The sequence below is a fragment of the Lissotriton vulgaris genome, chromosome 7 (genome assembly GCF_964263255.1).
Source record: "Lissotriton vulgaris chromosome 7, aLisVul1.2, whole genome shotgun sequence".
NCBI classification, from domain to species: domain Eukaryota; kingdom Metazoa; phylum Chordata; class Amphibia; order Caudata; family Salamandridae; genus Lissotriton; species Lissotriton vulgaris.
Genome location: NC_141695.1, coordinates 1,328,060,394 through 1,328,084,983, shown reverse-complemented (window position 1 = coordinate 1,328,084,983; position 24,590 = coordinate 1,328,060,394). Strand labels below are relative to the sequence as shown.

The 24,590-nt window shown below is 44.2% G+C and overlaps 1 protein-coding gene across 1 annotated transcript in view; it reads right to left on the bottom strand.

Annotated features, from left to right (window-relative positions):
• Positions 1-24,590, bottom strand: part of LOC147703612 (serine protease 33-like) — a 361,144-nt gene that overhangs the window by 311,130 nt on the left and 25,424 nt on the right. Inside the window, exon 2 of the mRNA XM_086931947.1 lies at positions 11,041-11,067. Within this exon, the coding sequence (XP_086788073.1) occupies positions 11,041-11,067 (27 nt within the window). The remainder of the gene's footprint in view (positions 1-11,040; positions 11,068-24,590) is intronic.

Genomic DNA, 24,590 nt, shown 5'->3' with positions numbered 1-24,590 from the left:
GGGTGTGTAATCCGTAATACATGTTGATTAAATATATCAGCGTACCCCTGTACTGGGAAACGTCCCCTGGTCACAGCAGTGTCCCAACTATTGGGTTTTCCACTATTTATCCTTTCTTCTTTATGTTAGGTTCAAAACGCAATGACGTCCATTCAGGGCAGTATATCATAGTAGTTTTATTTGATTGGTTCGAGTTCCTTGAATCTCAAAATACATGTTAATTCTTTGACCAATGCATTTCGGCTTATATTAAGTCTTCATCAGGGAACATGTATCTACAAACAAAAATATGGTTTAATATTTGTGGATCTAATTAGATAATGCACATCCAGTAAATCGTGACTTTGGTGGTGAAATACGTGTACATTCCTACATGTGGTAAGTGCTTAATGATACCTATTGATGACAACTTGCTCAATAAGTTCTCAAAGTTGTGCCCCGCAGCTAATTGGAGTGACTGGCTAAAGTGTGTTATGGGTCAGTGAGTTATTTGGAAACATGCATAACATTTTTTTTATTTTTTTTTAAACGTCACGGTAAACATAAATAGATCGACATCGTCTTAATTCTTTGCAAACGCGCGTACCTAATGCTCGTGCTCTAAATCATGTTAACAGCGAGGTGTTTCGTTATGTGCACCATGCCATACTTGCCATTCTGTTGGTCTCTTGAGCGGTGCTCCTAGGTAGTATCTTACTTGTGCAAACAGCTACATCTCGCCCCGGTGAAAGGGTGCGCTGACTTCAATATGCAGATCAAAACGCTCGGCTGTTCCTCGCCGTGTGGTAGCAAAATGAGGTGATTGCGAAGACGCTAAAATGCGGAAGTAATCCCTGACGTGTGTGTGACTAAAAATAGTAGAAGGACTAACACAACTGGTATGGTGGGGTCATCTTAGAGTGTGTAGCAAGTCAGTGAAAAAAGAAAAACACAATAATAAAAACAAATATGTTGCATGGATGTTTCAAAAAGCCCATTGTTGCAAAGTCAAACATGAAGCTAAATATGTATATGTACTATATCCTAATCGTTAATGTTACAGGTAGCAACTGTATTCCACCCTCTCGTTCATTCCAAAAGGTTTTAGGGATTAAAGATGGTATATTGAGTGATTTTCTTGTTGCAGTAATTGTTTATTATTGTCTTTTCCTTCAACGTTGGGTACAATCTCCAGGATGGTAAATCGAAGCTGGCTGATATTGTGTGATTTCTCGAAAAAGTGACACGCTCCTGTGGATTTTATGGAATTATTCCGTATGTTGGATTTATGTTCTTTCATTCTTGTTTTCATCTTCCGTTCTGTTTTTCTAACATATCCCTGACCGCAAGGGCATTTCAATAGGTATATAACATTCATAGTGTCACAAGTGGCTGTTACTTTCAATTTTATGGTGTGACCTTTTCTGGGATGGGTAATAGTGGCTCCCCTCATGACATTATTGCAGTTGCTGCAGTTGTAGCATGGGATTGTTCCATTATAAGTTTGTTTGTTGTGTTCAGTTTTAAATTTCAAAATTTCTCCCATTGTGCTGGATCTTTGGTAAGCGAAAATTGGTGCTTCGTCAAAGATGTTATTAAAATCAGTTTCTTGTGATAGAATAGACCAGTGTCTCTTGATAATATTCCAATATGCTTTACTTTTCGTGGAATATTTAGATACCACTACCACTCTGGTGTTGTCTTTACTTGGTTTATTTTGCAATAATTCCTGTCTGGTTCTTTCTGTGCATCTTTTTTGCGCTTGATCCAAAACCTCTTTGGGATACCCTCTTTGTATGAATCTGGATTTCATGTCATCAATTCTCATTTCAGCTATTTGTGGTGTTGAGAATATCTTTTTAACTCGTAGCATTTGTGAAAATGATAGATGATGTTTTAAGCTGTCCTGGTGGAATCTATGATAATGTAATAGATCATTGCGGTCTGTGGGTTTACGGTAGATATCTGTGGTAAAGCCTGTGGCGGTTTTGGTGATCTCATATGTAAATTGTATCCGATCGTCTTTTTTGTTGAGGTTATCAATAGCTTCAATTAGTGTTGTTTTGGGTCCACTCCATATTAGGAATATGTCATCTATGTATTTAAGGATGATTTATGTATGAGTTACCCATGGTTCTTCGTTGAGTAGTTTTTTTCCTTATATCTTTCCATGAACAGGTTAGCGTAGGCCGGGGCTGCCGAATCGCCCATGGAAGTAATTCGTCATTAAGATTATGGCTGAAAATTATTCTGGGTGATATTTTGCATTAGCACTGACCTTGTATTAACTCGTAATTAATTCTGAAAGGCCGACCTGGGTTAAATTATTTAATTTGCTTTGAACAATCCTCTGTTGTTACTGGTTTTGCCCCTAATTGACTGTCAGGACGAAGCAGAGCCTGCTGAGTGGCAGCAGCTGCAGGGATGAATAGTGGGCTGTCTGTGCATAGTTTAAAGTGCGCATGTCTCTTTGGCTGGCCATTTTGCAGCGGCCAGCCTGACATACACATTTTAAACCTCTCTAACCCAGCTGTGTTAGACAGCTGGGTTAGAGAAAGCACAGGCCTCCAGTGCTCTTGAGAGTGCTGGGAGAAGCTGATCCCCCCAATCCTGCCACTGCTCTCATGCCGAGTGCCAGCATGAGACTAGTGCCAGTATTTATAAGGGGAATTTGCTGGTGGCCTCGGAGCCTGGAGGAGACAGAGAAATCACAGACTGGAGCGAGGACGTCTGGAGCAAGCAAGGTAAGTGGCTATTGCTTTTCATTTACAGTCACCACTCATCTTGTTGCTTGCACCCACCCACCCACTCATCTGCCTGCCCTCCCACTCTTCCTAGATGCCAGCCGTCGCTGACATATACTGTGAATTTCACTGTGCCTTCCGAGCACTGCAAGGGCAAACTGTACTATTAACCAACTCAGGGCATATTTTGCAAAGATTTTACTGTTACATGCTCTTCTATTACTCCTGGCTTACTTCTGTATGCCAGAAGTGAGCCAGGAGTACCACAAGACGTCACAACTTCTCACAGCACACCCCTTTTGAATCTACATCATTGTATTCCATATTTTCCTATTTCCAGGAGGAAGAGCAGGACCACTGGGATTCAGGACTCTGACCTGAGTATTACAATCTGGGCAGTTTACATAAATTATGCTAAATGTTGCAGTTTGATTTCCATTGATGACTGCAGCATTATCCACTCAGTGCTGGAACTGGAAAAAATACTGTGGAACCGATCCTGTGTATAAGAAATGTATGAATAATTTTATGTCCCTGTCTGAACTTTTCCTTCTAATCACCTGATATTTTCCTTATTCCTTGCACGCTCTCTTTGGGCATCCTTAAAAGCTTCTATTTATGAGATAGTTGTTTGGAAATATAATGAATTAAAATTGTCCCTGATTTTGTAATCATCGCTGTTGCATTTTGTTCTTGTGTGAATTTGGTACATTTATTGATTAGGGTTGATCTGAGAGACATACCCTTTATTAATGTGGAAATATTGATTATGTACGGATTAATTCAGTTTAATGAAAGAAAGGGTCACAGACCACTGTTTTTCAATATCAGCAACTTAAATCCTGACTTTGTGTTCCAGCCGACCATGCACACTACATATAACATCTACAAGTTTAGTCTAAATGTGACTCCCACACAGTATAACCCTCATTATCTTATGTAACATTTCCTGTACACTGATTTCCACAGTTGAATGATTTTTGTGTTCGTGTGTTTATAAGTATGATGTAAAGCTCTCTGACACTCTCCACTGGGATAAGTAGCTCCATGAAAGAATGAAAAAATAAATTAGTAAGTGGCATTTCAATAATTTTTTGTTTAATTATACACAGTTACACCTGGCACTCTCGCAATGCAAGAATACGTCTAAGATATGGGGACTGACCAAAGTTAGAAACCTACCTCCAAATCGTAGTTTCTTATAAGTATCTATTGAGTGATAACAAGCTGTGTGCCTTTTTAGGTTTCGCCTGCACAGCGCTTTTGAAATCTTTTGTATGTAATATATCGTAAAAGGGGACTCTTATCAGTTGCCAAAGCAGAATTACTGTATTAAATCGCTTTTGGGTGGAACTTTTTTTGTTAACTTCCCCTAGCTGCACCATTTAAGATACTTCTTCTACTAAAGCTCTTCACACTATTTAGGCCCCATTCACTGTCAAGATAAGCTTTTTTCCCAGGGAAAAGGCAGACAGCTTCTAACAGTATGTTAGAATGCTTGATTTGTATTACTTCGTTGTGAAAAGGCGATGCTTTAGCTTTAGAACATTTATGGCATTTCCAATTCATGCCTCAGTGCATTTCTTCTCATTTTGTAGGCATTATCAGATTCATTTTTTCAACATATTCTATTTGGTCACGATGATCAAATTCTAAATTTTGCAATAAACGTTGTGCATTAAAAATAAAGGTAATATACAAGAACTATGCAATATTTACCTACTAAACAGGCAGCTACAAGTGCAGTTACCTTGCAGGCAACAGGATCATGATTTGAATGGTGCAAAAGGTGCAGTGGCACTAGGCCAAAAGTGTTAATAACTTCACTAAACACTAATATTGCTATATTTTACTACTAAACAGGCAGTAACAATTGCCATTATCTTGCAGTCTGCAGTGTAATGATGAATTGAATGGTGCAGCAGATGCAGTAGCACTGGGTCCATACGTTGTCAGAACTTCTAAACACATAATATTGCTATATTTGACTACTAAGCATATAATCACAATTGCAGTAGGTACTTGATTTGAATGGTGCAGTAGGTGCACTGGGTCTGGGGCCAAATGCTCTAGGAACCCACTAAACCCAGATTATTGCTAAATGTGACTACTAAACAGGCAGTCAAAAGCGCAGTTATCTTTCAGACAACAGGGTCATGATTTGAATGGTGCAGCGGATGCAGTGGCACCGGACCCAAAAGTCGTCAGAACTCCTCTAAACACCTAATATTGCTATATTGTACTACGATGCAGACAGCACTAATTGCAGTTATTTTGCAGTTTAAAGGGGCTTGATTTGAATGATGCAGCAGGTGCACTGGTGCCAAACTTTCTAGAGACCCCCACTAAACACAAAATATTGCTTAATTGTACCACTAAACAGGCAGTCACACAAGCAGTTATCTAGCAGGCACAAGGGACATGGTTTCAATGGTGCTGCAGGTGCAGTAGAACCAGGGGCAAAAGTTGTCAGAACTCCTCTAAACACCAAGCAATGCTGCATTTAACTACTAAATACGCAGTCACAAGTGCAGTTACCTTACTTAAGGTCATGATATCTGGGGCCAAAAGTTGCCATAACTCCTATGCACACCAAATATTTCTATAGTTTACTACTAAAAAGGCATTCACAAATGCAGTTATCTTGCAGGCACTAGGGGCATGATTTGAATGGTGCAGTAGGTGCAGCAGCATCGAGCCCAAAAATTGTCAGAATTCCTCTAAGCACAACACATTTCTGTTACATCAATTAGTTCTATTAATTTCCTCTTTCATTTCAATTTTCAAAATCTTGCTATTACTTACCCACATATACAACTTGTAACAGCACAATATATCACCTTTTGGTACAAAAACAAGTCATAACACTTTAACAGACTTTCTGTAACTCATAGTGTACACTACTCAGCAAGCTACAACTTACAACAAAAACAGCTTGTTATTAATCACATAGGGGAAACCCTAATGAATTTACCAGTGCTTGTTTATATTCCATTGCACTGACGTATAGGTGTCAGTTTCCAGATAGCTGCCAGCCAGGATGATATGAAATTAAAATGAGGGTTGATGACCATATAAAACAGGTGTTTGTTTTGGGCCGAGAAAATAAGAAACTCCCCCAGCTCTGAACACAAAACAGACAACGTGGGGGCTCTGCTGAAATGTGATGCCATGTCAGAAAATGACTCTATTACACATTTATAGAAATTTTCTATTGTGGGTTAGGGATGCACTCATCTCCTCTTAATTACCTATGTTTTATCCAAAACTCCAAATGGTGCTGCAACCAAGAAGGGATGTCACCCCCTGTGTACTATATGCATATGTTTGTCGTCTGCTATGCCCTGTCTCTCGATATAGATGTTATCTGGCAAGTAAAATTCCCGTACATAAAGGAACAAAAGACTTAAGTTGATGAACATGAATACACATACAAATTTTTTTTTACAAATATGCAAAAATACAGTACATTGAGAAATTACAACGAATAAACATCTTGATAAATATACAAAATAATGTTCATCACAATGTGATCAATAAAGTTCACCTCCTGTTAACCAACCTATCTGTTTTTCATGAGACTCAAAAAAAACAAGAGTAATCTATCCTGTCATTAAGCCCTACTGGTATCATAGTATTGAGATGTTTGATCCAATAGGTTTCTCTTTGTATTTTCGGTGTATTTGGGCTACGTATTTTGGTCACGAGTTGTAACGGGGTTAAGCTATCCGGTATAGTTTGGACAGGATAAGGATACCCTTGCTAAAGTTTGCATATGAGGCACTTTTATATTTTGTTTTATTTCTTAATGACATCATCTCAGTTCTCAGCGTTAGTGTGGGCATTCGTCCACATAGTCTATAGACTTGGCACCTGTTTTAATATGGCCGCCACAGGAGTAGAGACGACTGTTTAATTTTTAAATTGAGTTTTCAACATATATATTTACTCCGTGGACTTGAGTTTTCGTTCATATGAACAAAATTATTATTGAGATTAGTATCATCGTCCTGCAACACTCAGGGTGGGACGCTCCGATGTATTTTGAATCAGACCATTTCAAAATGGCCGCCGCGGTTGTTATGGATTGTCCGTCATCAGTTGCACACAAAAGTAGGAGCATCGCGTTGGCGTGGTCGTATCGGTTTGGAGATCATCGAGTATAGAGCAAGATTTGGCATATTTTACAGGTATGCGGCGTGTACTCGCGATGATAGTTTAGGTCTTGAGCATCTTTTTATCTCTCTTGATCTAGAGATTGATTTGTTGTTGTTTATTACAGATCACAGCGATATTGAACACATTGGGATAAGAGCTTTTTTAGATCTTTCAGGCCCGATTTTGTGCAACACATGGTATAGCGGCACTAAGCTGACTATTGTCTATTTTGTTTTGATGTGGTTTTTTATGTGTCCTCACAGCATCTCGCAACAGACAAGGGAGTATAAGGTATGCATTTCATAAAGTTGAAAGTGTCAGCACCATTACTTTGGTGCAAGAAAGAAATTTGATTTGTTTTATAAATTGTTTTTTACAGTGATCACCATCTCAGTGCTACGGCATCGGATGGTAAGTTATCATGTTTTAGGTTTATCCAGCAGAGTCTGTCATTGCGACATATTGAGCGTAGTCATGCATGGAGTCTTAGTGTCATCTTTGGTTTTTTAGGTCTGAGGTTTTGGTACCTTTAAGGATGATCACTTTATCAACAAATAAGGTAGGCACACGTCTAGGTAATACCAGGACACACACTACAATGATCCCCATGGACATTAACACTAGTTTATTTTATGTTTCTTACAGATTATTCCCTGAGGAAGGAACCATTTGGTTCCGAAATACATTGGCCATCATCTATGGAGATGTTAACTGTACAGCCAACTTGTTGAATTATGTAATATGTACAAGAATGAAATTTGTACAAATATCAGTTGATTCATTGTAAATACGATGTACATAATCATGATGATTGGTTTATTGCAATGAAAATGAACTATAAACTATAGCAGTGAAATTGAAAAGAGCAATTAATTAATTTGTTTGAGAGTATAATTGTGGTAACACACCTTGTGAATAGTGCGCGGCTTTTGCAAGCCACACAGCTTGTATGCAGCTTGGACTCTATTACACATTTGGCACATTTCACTTTGTCACCTGAACCCAGAAGTAGCTTTTCTAACTGGGTTTTGGTGGAATTCACTCATTTCCTTCACTGGTTGCACTGTAGTATAAAAAGTAACAACTTCACTAATTTTCCTTTTCTTGAGACATTACAATTTTTTAACAAACTATGCTTGGTGAAAAATGTTGTAGTTTGGCAAACTAGATGTCGAAAACATTTTTTGGCAGATTATTGAGTACAACGCTGAAGTGTGGCAACAAGAAGACACCTTAGAAAAACGGAAGGTACTTATAATTTTCAGTTCTAATTCACAGCCACAGTTTTCAATCTTTTATAATTACGGCTCTAAATGTATGGGCTGGACTAAGAACCTAGAAATGTATTAAAATATTTGACTATCTGGCTTTGATTTGCAGAAAAGGTTTTCGATTTTTTTCTAGAATTAGAAGTATGCAAAGCGGCTTAACTGAAGCTCTGATGAATTCAGCAACATTCTAGCTTGTCTCATTCCAATTCCAATTCCAATTCCAATTCCAAAAATTGTTTATTTCGGCCATATAGGCCATAAAAGATGCAGTAAAATACAATACATACATTTAAAATACAGTATTTAATACATATAAAAACTCTATACTGGACCAGCAGGGAATAGAGGGTGCAAGGCAGTACCAGTTCAGGGGGACATTTTCTTCCTAATAATCCACGCTGCCATTAAGAATTTTGATACAGCAAACACAATGTGGCCCGGAGTACTGGTTTTCATGACCCTGTAAGCCTGTAAGTACTTCCCGAACCCCAGGTTCCGGCAGAGCAGTGCTATTCAGTACTTCCTGGGTCTATGGTAAGCATGGCAAACAAACATTATATGTAGGTCATCTTCATCATGGGCATTACAGCATGGGCAGAGTTTGTCACCCCCTATTGCCCATTTGGAGGTAAATGTTTTAGTAGGGAGTGTGCCGAACCTCCATTGCACAAACAATTTCCTCGCCAGAACAGGAAAGATAAAATCCATAAAAGGTTCGAAAACATAAGAATTTTTGGATTCCATAAAACGTGCCGTCAGGGTGCCACTATTATACGCATTTTCCATGTGAGACAAGTTCTTATTCTTATACATCTGGGCCAGGGTTTTACGGGTAATCCTTTGGCAGCCTTGAGCTGGATCATCCCATAGGTCTGGCAAGTTCATACTGAGCAATTCCGTCTTGATAAAAGCCAGCCAGGGAATTTTGTTGTTGCCATTCAAGCTCATTACATGAATAAGGTCCTGTCTGTAGTGGTGGAGTTCATCAGTAGTCCATATCCGGTGCCAAAACTTCACGGGTTTTGACAGAAGATCTTCAGCAATGGAGGGAAGACCCATATCTAGTCTTAGGGGCAGGAGTGGCGTGCCTTGCGGGAGACCAAGTAGGCGTCTTAGAAAACTGTTTTCCACTCCTGCCAAAGCCTTCCCTGCTTTGTGTCCCCATAACTCGCTACCATACATGGCTGCTGCCTTGGCTTGGGACCTATATGTTTCCAGGGCCGGGCTTACAGGCTTAAAGGTGGACTTATTAGCCACCTTCAGCATTGCACCCGATAGCTGGGACAATTTTACCCTGGATCTAGCTATCTGGCAGTCCCATGAGAGGTTTTCCTGGAGTGTTACCCCCAAATATATGAAGGTCGAGACCCTCTCAAGACTAACTTCCCCCAGTGTGGGATTGGGTCTGGTTTTGGAGGGGGGATTGAAGATCATGAACTTGGTCTTTTCTGTGTTCACCTCCAGCCCGTGTTGGCGACAGAAAAGACCAAAACCGTTCACGATCCTCTGAATCCCCATGGGGGATTTGGAAAGCAGGAGGGTATCGTCAGCAAACATTATTGCCGGGACCCTCCTGCCTCCCAGGAGCGGGGCATCATTGTCCTTAACGTTATCAAGATGAAGTATAACGCTGTTAATGAAAAGACAGAACAGGGTCGGTGCCAGGACACAGCCCTGTCTGACTCCTCGATGGACCGGAAATCTGGACGAAAGCTTGCCATCCCTTCCGCACCTCACTTGTGCATAGTTGTTCTCATGCAACCTGATGATAATGCTGAGTAACTGAGGGGGTACTCCTAGCTTTTCCAAAACCTCCCATAATTTCCTTCTAGGGACTAGATCGAAGGCTGACCTCAGATCCACGAAGACCATGTACAGTCTTCCCCCCTCTAACGTCACCGTCTTCCAATAAAGGAGGAGGAGGCGGAAGATCTGGTCCATGGTCAACGTGTTCTTTCTGAAGCCAGCCTGGAGGGGGCTCATGATGTCATTGTCCTCCACCCAATCCAGCAGATGGTTAAGGATGGGCGCGCAAAGAGCTTTTGGGGTACATCTATTAGGCTAATGGGCCTGTAGTTGGCCGGGAGCAGAGTGGACCCCTTCTTGTGAATCGGTACAATCTCTGCCCCCAGCCAAGACCCGGGGATCGCCATACCTCCTAAGATGGCATTAAAAAGAATAAGGAGGTACGGACCCCAGATGTCCGGATGATGCCTAAAAAGATCCCCGGGTAACTTATCCAGACCCGGCGCCTTCCCCAACGATAAGTGCTCCAGAGCAGCCTCCACCTCCCCTAGGGATAGTTCCAGGGCTGAATCCTGAGAACCTATGGGCACTGACAGGGCTCTATCTGGGCAAGTATTAGTGTCTTGATAGAGTGCCCCAAAGTGAGCCTCCCAAACCGCAGGGGCAATGTTGGGTTCAATTGCTTTCTTGAGTTCCCCCATCCCATTATTTACCAGGGCCCAGAATATCCTGGAGTCCCTGGTTTTTAGGGCATTGTGGAGGTCCTGCCAGTGGTTCCAGTCCCACTCGATCCTGGCATTTGCCATCACTGATTTATACTCCTTCCTTTGCTCACGTACCTTGGCCTTATTTGACCCCTCCTTAATTGCGGCAATAAGCTCAGATTTGGCTGCCCTACAGGAGGAGGTGTACCAGGTGGGAACATGGGTCTTTTTCTTTCGGGTTGGCACCACCGGGTGAAGTACCTCCGCCAGATCCCTCACTAATCCCTGGTGTATGCTACCCAGTTTCTCATTGTATTCTGGGGTTCTTGGTTCATTTAAAAGCACATCCACCTCCTTGAACCTTGGGAGTGCCAAACATTCCTGTTTTCACACAATGAACATGGACATATGGGGGAAACAACAGGTTGATCTTCTTACCTTCCACAGAGGCCATAGTGAGAAATCCTAGGAAATAAGGAAAAAGATCTCAAGTTACTAAACTCTGAAAGACTGATGCTCTATCATTAGACACTTTTCAATGGAAAGCTACAATCCAAATCAAAACACACATTTTACAGTCATCACAAGTGAAAATGTACTTGCTGCACCCTGGGAGTCTTCATCACTCTACGCTTCCCAGCCGAGTGGTCGCTCCCTTTGGCCCGGTATCATTTTCCTAACGCTTTGTGCTGATATCTGTGCTCATTGAACTGCCTGCTGTGCGCTGTGTATGCCGCTTTGCATATTGTTTAATTATCGTGTCATTTCACTTTGCCAGCGCGACTTTGCTGCTCTTTTCGACTTTTCCCCCAAGCGCCCTCATTGAATTGCCTGCTGTGCGCTGTGTATGCCGCTTTGCATATTATTTAATTATTGTGTCATTCCACATTGCCAGCGCGACTTTGCTGCTCTTTTCGACTTTTCCCCCAAGCGCCCTCCATTTTGTTGTTGTTGTCCTGTTACCTAGCCCGCCCCGCCTCCCAGCTGAGACGCCCTCCCACAAAGTTAAAGAGCGCTCCGTTACCTAGAAGCACCGTGACTCACTCTACGCTTCCCAGCCGAGTGGTCGCTCCCTTTGGCCCGGTATCGTTTTCCTAACGCTTTGTGCTGATATCTGTGCTCATTGAACTGCCTGCTGTGCGCTGTGTATGCCGCTTTGCATATTGTTTAATTATCGTGTCATTTCACTTTGCCAGCGCGACTTTGCTGCTCTTTTCGACTTTTCCCCCAAGCGCCCTCCATTTTGTTGTTGTTGTCCTGTTACCTAGCCCGCCCCGCCTCCCAGCTGAGACGCCCTCGCCCCTCCCCCTCCACCATCCATATATGACAGGAGTTCCCGCGCGCAGCGTCCACGCGCAGCGACCGCGCCCAACCCGCGCCGAAGGTGCGCCAAAGGTAAGCCCGTCTACGCCCGTCCGCGCCTGGACCGCGCCCAGCGCCAGACCCCCTGCCCCTCGCGCTGCCCAGCCCCCCCGCGTTACCTACGATGCTGCCACCCTCTTAGCCCTTAACCCCGGTCGCGCCCCGACCTGCGTCCAAGCCGCTCCTGGACGCACCCATGGACCGTTCTCCTGCCTCTCCTGCAAATTTAGCGGCACCGACAACATCTCCGCTACGACCACTCCACAGACTCCCGACCCCAACCACCTAGAATGCATCCTTCTCAACACCCGCTCGGTCCACAGGCACGCCATTGACCTTTGGAACCTACTAGACACCATCTCTCCTGACGTCGCCTTCCTAACGGAAACATGGATGAACGCTTCCTCCGCCCCTGACATCGCCATCGCTATCCCTGATGACTATAAGATCACACGCAAGGACCGCACCGACCATACAGGAGGTGGAATCGCTATCGTCCATAAGAAATCCATCCGCATCTCTACCAGCTCTGACGCCAACCTCGCTAACTCCGAACACCTTCACTTCCAGATCCACATCGACCCCAAGACCACTCTCAGAGGCACCCTCCTCTACAGACCACCAGGACCCCGCGCAAAATTCAGTGAAGACATCACGGACTTCATCACCCCACACGCGCTCCCCTCCAAAGACTACATCCTTCTGGGAGACCTCAACTTCCACCTTGAAAAAATCAACGACCGCAACACCGCCACCCTCTTGGACAACCTAGCCAACCTCGGACTTAAACAACTGGTCACTTCCCCCACCCACATCGCAGGTCACACACTCGACCCCATCTTCACCTCCAGCAACCATGTCTCCTTCAGCCACACTACGGATCTCCTCTGGACTGACCACAGCTGCGTTCACTTCACCTACAACAAGCCGAAACCCATCATCCACCTCCAACCAACTCTACAAAGAAACTGGAACAAAATCACCACGGAGCAGATCTCCACATCGCTCCTTCAAACCTCCCCAGCCCTCTCTTCTAACGCCAACGAAGCCACCTCCAACCTCACCCTTTGGCTATCCAACACCGCCGACACCTTAGCACCACTGAAAAAACATCAACACAAAGTTGGCATCAAGAAGGCCTCATGGTTCAACGATGACCTCAAGAAGTCCAAGAAACTGTGCCGCTCCCTTGAAAAGGCCTGGAAAAAAGACCCAACCACCAGCACCAAGGACGCCTTCAAAAGCGCCACCCGCACTCACCACCAACTGATCCGAAAAGCCAAGAAAACAGCACTCAAGGATCGACTTGACAACAACGCCCACAACAGCAAGGAACTTTTCAACATCGTCAAGGAATTTTCCAACCCCTCGGCCAACTCCAACGACATCACCCCCTCTCAAACCCTCTGCGATTCCCTAGCCTCTTTTTTCCACAACAAGATTGCTGACATCCACAACAGCTTTGACAACCAACCCGGAAGCCAACCCACCTTACCATCAGCTGACCATCTTCCCCCCGTTAACACCCTTAACGCCTGGAACCCAATCTCCACTGAGGACACCATCCGCCTGATGAATTCCATCCACTCTGGATCCCCCACAGACCCATGCCCTCACCACATCTTCAACAAAGCAGACTCCGTCATAGCCCCGCACCTCCGAGACGTCATCAACTGCTCCTTCAACTCCGCTACCTTCCCAGAAGACTGGAAACACGCTGAACTCACCGCCCTTCTGAAAAAACCAACAGCAGACCCCACCGAACTCAAAAACTACCGCCCCATCTCGCTTCTTCCATTCCCGGCCAAAGTCATCGAGAAAGCTGTCAACAACCAGCTCGCCGCCTTCCTCGAAGCCAACAAATCACTCGCCCCCTCACAATCTGGATTCCGAGCCAAACACAGCACTGAGACCGCCCTCATCGCAGCAACAGACGACATTCGAACTCTACTGGACAATGGAGACACAGTCGCCCTCATCCTCCTCGACCTCTCTGCAGCCTTCGACACAGTCTGCCACAGCACCCTTTTACAACGCCTCAGAAACATCGGAATCCAAGGAAAGGCACTGGAATGGATCACCTCGTTCCTCACCGGAAGAACCCAGAGAGTCCGCCTCCCACCATTCAAGTCCGAGGCCTCTGAAATCATCTGCGGCGTACCACAAGGATCCTCACTCAGTCCCACCCTCTTCAACGTATACATGAGCCCCCTCGCCGCCATCGCCCGCCAACACAACCTCAACATCATCTCTTACGCGGATGACACTCAACTGATCCTATCTCTCACCAAGGACCCCAGCACCGCCAAAACTAACCTACACGAAGGAATGAAAGAAGTCGCCGAATGGATGAAACAAAGCCGTCTGAAACTGAACTCAGACAAAACAGAAGTCCTCATCTTAGGTAATTCCCCCTCTGCATGGGACGACTCCTGGTGGCCGGAAGCCCTCGGAAATGCACCCATCCCGACAGACCACGCACGGAACCTTGGCGTCATCTTGGATTCTTCACTCTCAATGAACAGACAAGTCAGCGCCGTTTCCTCTTCCTGCTTTAACATTCTTCGCATGCTCAGAAAAACATTTCGCTGGATCCCCACCGAAACAAGGAAAACAGTCACCCACGCTCTAGTCACGAGCCGACTGGACTACGGAAACACCCTCTACGCAGGTACCACCGCTAAACTCCAGAAGAAACTACAACGAATCCAAAACGCCTCAGCCAGGCTCATATTAGACATCCCACGCAACGAACACATCTCTGGTCACCCTAAAGACCTCCACTGGCTACCCGTCAATAAGAGGATTACTTTCCGACTGCTTACCCACGCACACAAATCACTCTACGACATCGGACCAGATTGCCTCAACTCTCGACTGTCCTTCTACACCCCCTCCCGCCAACTTCGCTCTTCCAGCCAAGCCTTCGCCACTGTACCTCGCATCAACAAGACCACCATGGGAGGCAGATCCTTCTCATACCTGGCTGCCAAGACATGGAACTCACTCCCCGCTTACCTTCGCCTCACCCAGAATCACCTAGCGTTCAGAAAGCAGCTTAAAACGTGGATATTTGACAAATAATCCTCCTCCCCTTCCTAAGCGCCTTGAAACCCTCTGGGTATGTAGTGCGCTATATAAATTTTATGACTTGACTTGACTTGACATTGCTACTGTTTGTGTGCAAATCATACATTTGGTGCAATGTCTCGGTTTGCGCCAAGGCCTACCCTTAACTCGAATGCCTCTGGCGCATACCAGGGCAGTGCACACAATTACACTAAAAAATAATGCAAACTGTGCTGTACAGTAGTCAACTACCTGACACAAAAATCTCCTACACCAGATGATACCTCCCTACCTGTGGTGTCTAGTTTGATATCATAAAACACATATGGCAAGTAGAGGTAAATTGTAAATTCTTTAAACAAAAATTTTAATTTTATTGAGTTTTGAAGGTCATACTAAAAGAGACACCAGTTGTTGGACATTGCAAATAACGTAACATTGTGAAAGGACATTAATACATCAGAAGGTTTCACATTAAATGATAGGCACCTTGGGAGAAAAAACACCAATAAATCTGTAAAAAGATGGATATAGTACACCATACTATTCATATCAGTGAGTTTACAATACTGATTTAGATTCAGCTTCATCAAGCTCTTCCAGCCCATAGTGTGAGATCCAGATTCCACATTTCTTGCAAAAACTTACATGGACAGCCCCTACATTTATATGCTATCCTCTCTGCTAGCATATAAAGATCCACTCCCCATCTCAATTCAATCATGGTTGGTATGTCCGGGGCTTCCCAATACCTAGCCAGGTCCCTTTTAACCACTACCAAACCCAAGTTACAGAATATTAATTTCATATGTGGGAGATCCAAGTCATTGGGGATACCCTTGGGTACGTACTTAGGATCCTCCGGTATAGGTGTCCCTAGTATTGCGCTGAGCTCCCATATTATTTTTTGACAGAATAAACAAAGGACTGGGCACATCCATATTGTGTGAAAATAGTGGCATTGACTCTTCCACAGCGAAGACTTTCCTGCGTAGCTGCTCTACCCATTCTGTGGAGGAGGGCACTATCATAATAGGTCCTATTGAGTATTTTGAGCTGCATGAGGTGCAACCTAGATTTAATCGTGATCTCTTGAGGGAATATTAACACTGTTTCCCAAACCAAGTCCTCTAGTTCACCGACCTCAGTTTCCCATGCAGCTCTTTGCTTTAGAAGGGTAGCAGGTATGTTATTATTGTTAGTTTTATACTTGTGGAAGACTGCTTTCTCCTGTATTTAACAAATTGGACGTCTGCCTTCTGTATTCCGAGATGTCCAGAGGAATATTCTCTGCTTTCCAGGCATGGAATAGTTGTAGAAATTTCTAAAATTGATTGTCATGGAGTTTGAATTGTCTATGCAGGGACGAGAAGTGCATCAACTCTCCCTTTTCAAGCAAATCCTTTACAGTAGGGATACCCATATAGTCCCAGGCCACGGACCCCTTCAATTTTCCTATGTTTTTAAAATATTGTCCCACCCATACAGGAGTTTCCTGGTGATTTTCTGGCTCCATCCCATTCACAACTTGGCTAGCTGGCAATAAGCCTCTCGTTCCCTTTCCCCATGTAGATAGTGGAGGTTTGAGCAAGTTTAGAATGTACTCTTTTCTAGGTGTAAGTAGGATGGTTACCCACCATATACCCCCAATCATTTATCACCAGTAAATGAGATACCCAGTAATATGCCTTGATATCTGGTAGAGCGATCCCCCCATAATAGGAATTATGCTGTAACATCCTAAGGGCTGTTCTAGGGTGCCTGTCTTACCACGGTAATTTTCGAAGTGCATCATCAATTTTGATAAATATATCATCTGGGGTTCTACAATATACATACAGGGCGTATAAGAATTTAGGAAGTGTTATCCATTTGAACATTGCTGCTCTTCCTAATATTGTAAGGGGAAGTTTCTACCAGTGATTGGAGTCTATATGAAAGGCGGTCAACACTGTGTTGAGACTAAACTCTATGCACCTCCAATGGTCAACTGTGGAGTAGATCCCTAAGTATTTAAATACCTCCCTATTTACCCTGAGCCTCACAGGGATGTCAGTCAGGCTAGTATATTCTCCAAGGGGGAAGATAATCAATTTGTCCCAGATTATCTTATAACCATAACATGCCCCATATTTTTCAAAGGTGTGAAACACCCCAGGGAATGGCTCTTTTAGCCTGGCCAAGTATAACAGGATGTAATCAGCATATATTTACACTATTTTATTTGTGATCAGGGAACCGTCCACCCAGAAACCCTCAATGTACTAATGTTTCCGGACTACACACGCCAGCGTCTACAGGGTTAAGGCAAACACGAGGGGGGAATGTATGTAGCCCAGATGAGTTCCCCTCCTAATAGGGAATTCTGATGACATTGCTCTGTTGAATCTGACTGCGGCTGTAGGTTTCTCATGTAGCAGACCAATCCACTACATAAACTCCTTTCCAAATCTCATCCTCCTCAGAGTTTGCACCATGAAAAGCCAATGTACCTCGTCAAAGGCCTTTTCAGCATCCAATGATACATTCACAGGTGGTTCCAGCCTGTCTTGGACATCCATCATCCAACTATTTAGACTAAGCAGATTCGCTCTGGTGGAATGCCTCGGCAGAAATCTAGTTTGGTCTTTATGGATGAATGAAGAAAAAAACCCCACGACTTTATTTGCCAGGACAGTAGTCAGGACTTTCTGTATTGATCAATGAGATCAATCTATAAGAGCTACAGACTTCTGGGGGCTTGACAGCTTTGTGAATGACCACAATCATAGCTTTGTGCAGATCAGGATGGAGAATGCCCTCCTTCTTTGCCATTTAATATAGCTGAAACAAATGAGGGTGCAAAATATCTACCTGTCTCTTGAAAAACTCAGCTGCTGGGAGGTGGTTAGATACCGGGGTTTTGCCTATGTTTTCTTGGAATGTAGCCTTTTGGACCTCTGCTATGGTAATGTCTTCTTCCATGGCCATGCAGTCGTCACCAGAGAGGGCGGTAAGATAATGTCTGCTAGGGATATTTCTATTTCGACAACGTATGCCAGTGGGCGGTCTTTGTAAAGGGCCTCATAATATTTCAAGAATTCCTCAATTATTTTCCCTGTCTTTATTATAGAGGATGCCCTCTGCCCCTATGATCTGGTGAACCGAGGGAGTATCCTTTTCCCGGCAGCTCAGCCAGGCCGATAATTTCTCACCTTTATCACCGACCTCATATAAGCGATGTTATGTGGCAAAATTTGACTATGCTTCTCATCTGTGACGTGTTACATTCTAAGCTTGTAGGGCTTTTATCTTCTTTAGTGTAAGAGCTTAGTGAGTGGGCATTATGGTCCCCTGCTTTCAGGAGACGTTGCTCTAATCCCTTCACTTCTCTGACCACCTTCTTTTCTGCTAGGCGATAATATCTTGGATCCTATTCTGCATCACTGCCTTGTAAGACTCCCAAACATTAGTGCCTGTCTCAACTGTGTCTCTATTTTCTAGAGTTCTGAATGTGTCTGAATCTCCCATAGGATGAAATTGTTCCTCAGGGCCTAGGCGTTTAGTTTCTAGCTTCCATTATTGCCACGTGCCTATGATCCTAGTATGATCACCATTAGGCTGACAGCTCCAATAACAACAGCGTTAGTTCGAACAGGGCATTTCCATGCCATTACGCATTTTTTTCACCCATCATTTTCTAATGATTTCATTTTTAATTAAACATTTTACTTACTTTCTCCTAGGTTCAAAGATCATTCTCCCTTCCTCTGGTGCCTATGGTGTGTGTCTTGGGTTTGCTCTGATTGGTCCTGTCCATCAGAGCAGGGCATGTCACAGCCATCATTTATGAGGCGGTGAGTCTACTATGTTGGGTGCTCTGTTAAAATTGTTTCACTCCACAGGATAGTCTGCGCTTTATGACTTAGCTGTGGCCCGAGTCAGGTAAGGCACAGTCCGCTCCTGATTTTTGGGTGCCACTGCACCTAAGAGTTGGATGGTGCTGTTTCTTTTGCGCAGGAGGATGCTGCGAGATTGCGCACACTCCCCCATTCTTAGCCCTAAACTGACCCCTCACACCCTTAGCCCTCCACTACATTATACCTAAAACAGCTGCTTCCCCTTATCCCTAAGTCCTCCCTTCACACCCTTAGCCCTAAACCACCCCTCACATCCTAAAAACTGGTGTTGAGATGCCACTTGGAGGATGCTGCGAGATTGCGCACCCTCCCCCATTCTTAGCCCTAAACTGACCCCTCACACCCTTAGCCCAAATACGGCCTACACTACATTATACCTAAAACAGCTGCTTTCCCTTATCCCTAAGTCCTCCCTTCACACCCTTAGCCCTAAACCACCCCCACATCCTAAAAACTGGTGTTGAGATGCCACTTGTGAAAGTAAAAGATTTGGCATAAAGACGGGCATAGTAATGTTGCCGTCGTGATAGAGATTGTGGTCTAAAGGCTATTCGTAATTAAGCCTTCGTGAAAAAGGACGTTTCCCCGGCCCTACTGTTGCCCAGAGTGGTGAGTGATCCGAGAGGCCATTAGCAAGGTAGTCAGCTCAATGCAATTTTCCCACCTCACCTTCAGGCACAAATATCAAATCCAGTCAGGAGTATGAGATGACTATTTATAGAGGGATCGAGGCAATACAATACCGCACTTAACAGCCAAATAGGTTGGGCAAGTTATTAGCTTCTATATGGGGCACCGAACCCGAAGTACAACCCCGCTCTACTCCAATTTTAAAGCACCTTTCATAGCACCATTTATCCCTAATGCTTCAGCACTCACAAAATTTTAAACAATACGTCCAATTAATGAGAGTTCGGCATAAGTTCCCCAATGATTCGTGCTGACGAATATCAGGAAGTATAATGCACAGCATAAATCGCTGCATATGATGAAAGTGTCTCTGTGAAATTATTCTTTAGTCAATTTTTCGTCATCAAAAAACGCCATTGCATAATGGTTATAGTTGCCAACGCCTTTCGTCCTACACGGACTTCTTCAGGGCTCCAATGTATTTGCAAAAATCTTTCTTAACGAATTGGGGATCAAATCTATGGATTTTCTAGTATTAAATCCTTCCAAGAAGTTTGGTAATTCGAGTTTGTATGCTCCAATTACAGAGACGTCTCTGGCATATGCTAGTCTAGAGTATACTTTGTGTAGTCCAGAATAACTTGAACAAAGTTTGTCCTGTGGGCGTTGTTGCCTCCATAGGTGTATGATCCTTAGTGTGGCCACAAAATGAGCCAAGGGCTTGGGTATTCCTGTGGTAGTTGCCACCCCTGACCTGTCCTGGTCTGGGAGCATCACATTGTCGAAATCCCCCTCAGGATATGAGGGAGGATTTGGTTCCCAACAGTATTTCAGTATTTTGTTCAGTGTATGTTGGTGGAGGCCATTAACAGCATACATTCTAACAATAGGGATATACAGTCATCCCCAAATGCCCTGCACTGGGACATATGTTCCATATGAATCTAAGCAGGTTTCTGCACTTGAAAGTGGAGGGGGGACTTCCGAATCAGGATGGCTACCCTCCGGGATCCTGACGTGAACTCAACATGTGCTAACATCGTATATGTACCCGGTGCCAGAACATAGCATTGGGTTCCCCTAAGGTGGGTTTCTTGCACTATGACCATGTTTGATTTCAGACGCTTAATGTATGTCATTATCAGGCCTCTCGTGATTTTGTTGTCCAACTGATTGACGTTCCAAGAAAGGATGGACGGCTGTCCATGTACTGGATCATTGACATGCATTATGTCCCCATAAACATAATTGAAATTCTCCCATGACAGTACATTTACAAACTCGTTTCTGATTCTTCCTTCATGCAGAACAAGCAGTTACGCAAACAATGAATACAGCACAAACATAATGCCTTAACCTCTCCTCACCCCTGGTTCCCACACTCATGCACCTCCATAGCAAACAAGACCACAGTGCAGGTCCAGCCTAGGGGGGCTGTAGCCCTCCCTTCCCCAAGTCATCAGAATGAAGTCAAAGGCCCAAAACATGAAACAATAAACAATAATAAAGAAAAAGCATTTCGCTTTCACAAATTGTTATTTGAGTTTTCAAAAAACAGTTGCTTCGCCAGGAAATCCCTCTCACTCCAGGAGGATAACCTCTACTCAGTTATTATCAAACAACACATTTGAACAAACCAACACTGACAATTGTACTTTCACTCACCCACCATCCAACCAAACACACTGTGTCCCTCTACGTACACTACACTACTAAAGATTCACTAGCAGATATTAAGAGGTGTAAAGGCACCTCTCAACATTCGCATTCACACATCCAACCACAAAAGACCAGTGGGTCTTGGCCCTTAGCATCCCCGGTCTATTACATTTCCCCCTACCAAAAAATAGTTCACAGACACATCTCAGTCCGTCAGAGCCATTACAGTATGATTTTCTCTCTGCTGGCCCACTTCTTCGTTGGTGGGCCCTCAGACACTCTCCTCTACTCTCCCAGTCCAGGAGAGCAGGCTTTCTCTCCACTCCTCCTCATGCTCCGAAGTTGGTGATTGTGATCTCTCTATGTTTCTCGTCACCAACTCTCCACATAACATCCTTGGAGACTTCCTTAAATCTAGCAGATTCCTAGTCATTGCTTGGGTGGAGTCCACCACTTCTGATAGCCTCCTCTATGCTGCAATGACATGGTCTGCCACCTTTTGCAGTTCGTATCTCAGGAGGTGACTTCTGATTGAACCTCTCTAATTCCAGTGTTTTCCTAGACAGTTTAATAACATTCAGTAATTCCACATTATCTGGTGTCGAGGTGGTTGTATCATCGGGCGTGGTGTGGTCAGTCACTCTGGCAGACTTGTTAATTTTGCTTTGTTGTGGTGATTTCGATTTCTTATCCTTGGCCATAGCTCCAGGACAATGAGTAGGCGATAGGAAGGTATTCGCTAGCTGAGGGTGCAGGCCGGGTTGTAGCCAAATTAGCTCACTGAATAACAACACTCCCATTTTTAAGGGGGGGGGTCTTGGTGGGAAGTCTGAGGTGCCCATTTACTCCATACACCTTGAGGCCCGTACTCTTGATTTCACATAGTCTATCCCAACAGAGAAAGGCTCCCAGTTCAAGGACGAGTGCCGGCCCCAGCTCCCAGGTTCCTTCCTGTTCTTTGGGGCACAATTTATTTGCACAACTCCGTTTCAGTGAATCCGAGGCCTGGGGGTCTCTATGCGAATTCGGAGGGACTGGGTTCCAACCTCGTCTGATCAACGGCGCCTGTTTATGCCCCCACTCCTCAATGCAATGTCAGGTATTAGGGCTCTGTCTTCACTCCGGTAGATCCGATTGTCAAGTTCAGGCCCCGGGTCTTGATGCAGTAAATCGCTCACCTCCCTGGGCTTAATAGTATCCTTTTCTCCCCCAATCACCCCAGGATTTCAAAGATGCTGCTTCCGGTGTTATTAGCTGTCTCATTCTAGTTCCCCACTGGTAGCCCAGTGGTTTGGCCGCCAGTCCTTTTGATGCCTCGAGAAGGCGGGCGCCAGCAACAGTGGAGGCACCGCACCACAGAGGCCATTGGAGCGTATGATCTCAGCGTATGATCTCAGCGGACCTCTCAGATCCTAGAAGGCAGTCGTTGCCTGCTCTAGGCGTGGGCAGTGAACTTTGCTCTGACCACGGAGTTTGAAGAGTTTTCTGCACTCCGCAGTGCTCGCAGAGTGCAGAAAAGTCTGTTTCGCGATGTGCAACGGTAAGTTTGCGAACGTGAGCTGAAGTTCAGGTAGACTTTCTACCTGAGCAGCAGGGATAACAGCAAAAACGGCAGTGTAATCTGTACTCTGCCACTTGCTAAGTTTTTTGCTCTGCAAACTACTCCCAGGCCTGGCCTGCTGTCTGATCACTCAACCTAGTCTCCCCCCTCGCACCGGTACCATCCAGGGGAGTATCGTAGTCCCAGACTCTCAACTCCAGCACGGCCTGTCACCACTGATGCCGCAGACTCTCAAGTCCCAGTCGTGCTGCTCCACATAGGCAGATCCTAGCCCTTCTCGCACCACAAGTCCGGCAAGCATTGGCAAAGTAGCACTGTATTCGCAGGTGTGTCACACGCCTCCACACAAAATACTCCTCCAGGGCTCTCACGGCATTCAATCTGGTTATCTCTGCTTTCCTTTGGCCCCTCCGATCACAGTAGCCAACATCTTGGGTGGATTTGGCTCTCTTTTGTCAACTCAGCCGGAATGATCAGAGTGGCCAGCAGCTCCATTGTTCCTGTCCGAAAATCAGTTGATAGATGTTGAGGGTTTCTTTTCAGAGTGCGAGGGGGTCGATTTTAGCCGCGGGTGCAAGACTAGGCAGAATCTAAAAAGGCCTTAGCCGAAGCCTTGCTCAGGCATGTCTATCTCTCCATCTTGTCGGCAACGCTCCCCCAAATTGTGAATTTTTATCAGGTAATGAAAATTACCCATACATATATAAATAGGGTTTTCTGTTTTCAGTTTCTATTTTTTGTAAATTCTGGTCGGGTTTTTTCTGTGTTTTCAAGGGATTTAAAAAACAGTGATCATCAGTGGTTACACATTTTTGCGCCATTAAAAACTACAAAAACTGTGTTTTTACGGTGTTTATAGAACGTTTTGCTTTTATTATTGCTTGCTTTCTTCACTGATAGCGCATGGTGTGTAAACAGTGTAAGTATAGTGTATATGAGGTCCAAAAAGATTTTTGAAAATTAAACTTATTGTAGTACACCATACAATACTTCTTCAGTGAGTCTTTGGTCATGTGCGCACGCTCTTTCCTTCCCATGTAAACTTCTGTGAAAAGGCTTTCTCAACATTGGCACTTGAGATGGGCAATGCCAAAACAGCCAGCACACAATTTGTTAACTCTGGCCACTGACATAGATTTCCATGCCAATACTGGTTCAATTGTAGATTGCGATTCTCAGGGCAGGTTCTGCAACATTTGCGCTGATCTGGGTGCCTATGCCCTCAGTTATTGGAGCGGTCAAAAATGAAGCAGCATGTTTGAAACTACGGAAGACATTCTCCTTTATGAAGCGATCTAGAACAGAGTACCACAGTGAGGTTTCATTGACTTCAAATGCGGTATCACTGCAAGCCATTTCTCATACATTGTGAAATAAAAGTTCCTGAATTGCTCTTTAACATTGCTTTGCTTACCAAGTGCCAAGCACTCTAACTAAAGTCACAAAAGGTGTCAGCCAGCTTACTCTCAAGAAGATGTTTCACATCTACACCAATTATGCTGATCACTTGGCAGACAAGGGTGTTTTCAGACTCTAGTTTTTTTTAAATATGTCCACTACAGCAGTTATGTATTCCTGTAAAAATCTAGGAATGCAGTAGAGTGTACTTTTGTTCACATCACTACCAATATGTGACCAAAGATCCTCACATTTCTAGCCTTTGGCATCATCACCAAGCATAAATTCTGTAAACTGTTGCCACATGGATAATATAGCATTCATAGCCCCTTGGACTGAGAACCCTCAGCTAAGGAGCACAGTTGGGATGACTCTTTCTTTGATGCCACACAAAGAACAAAATGATAAAT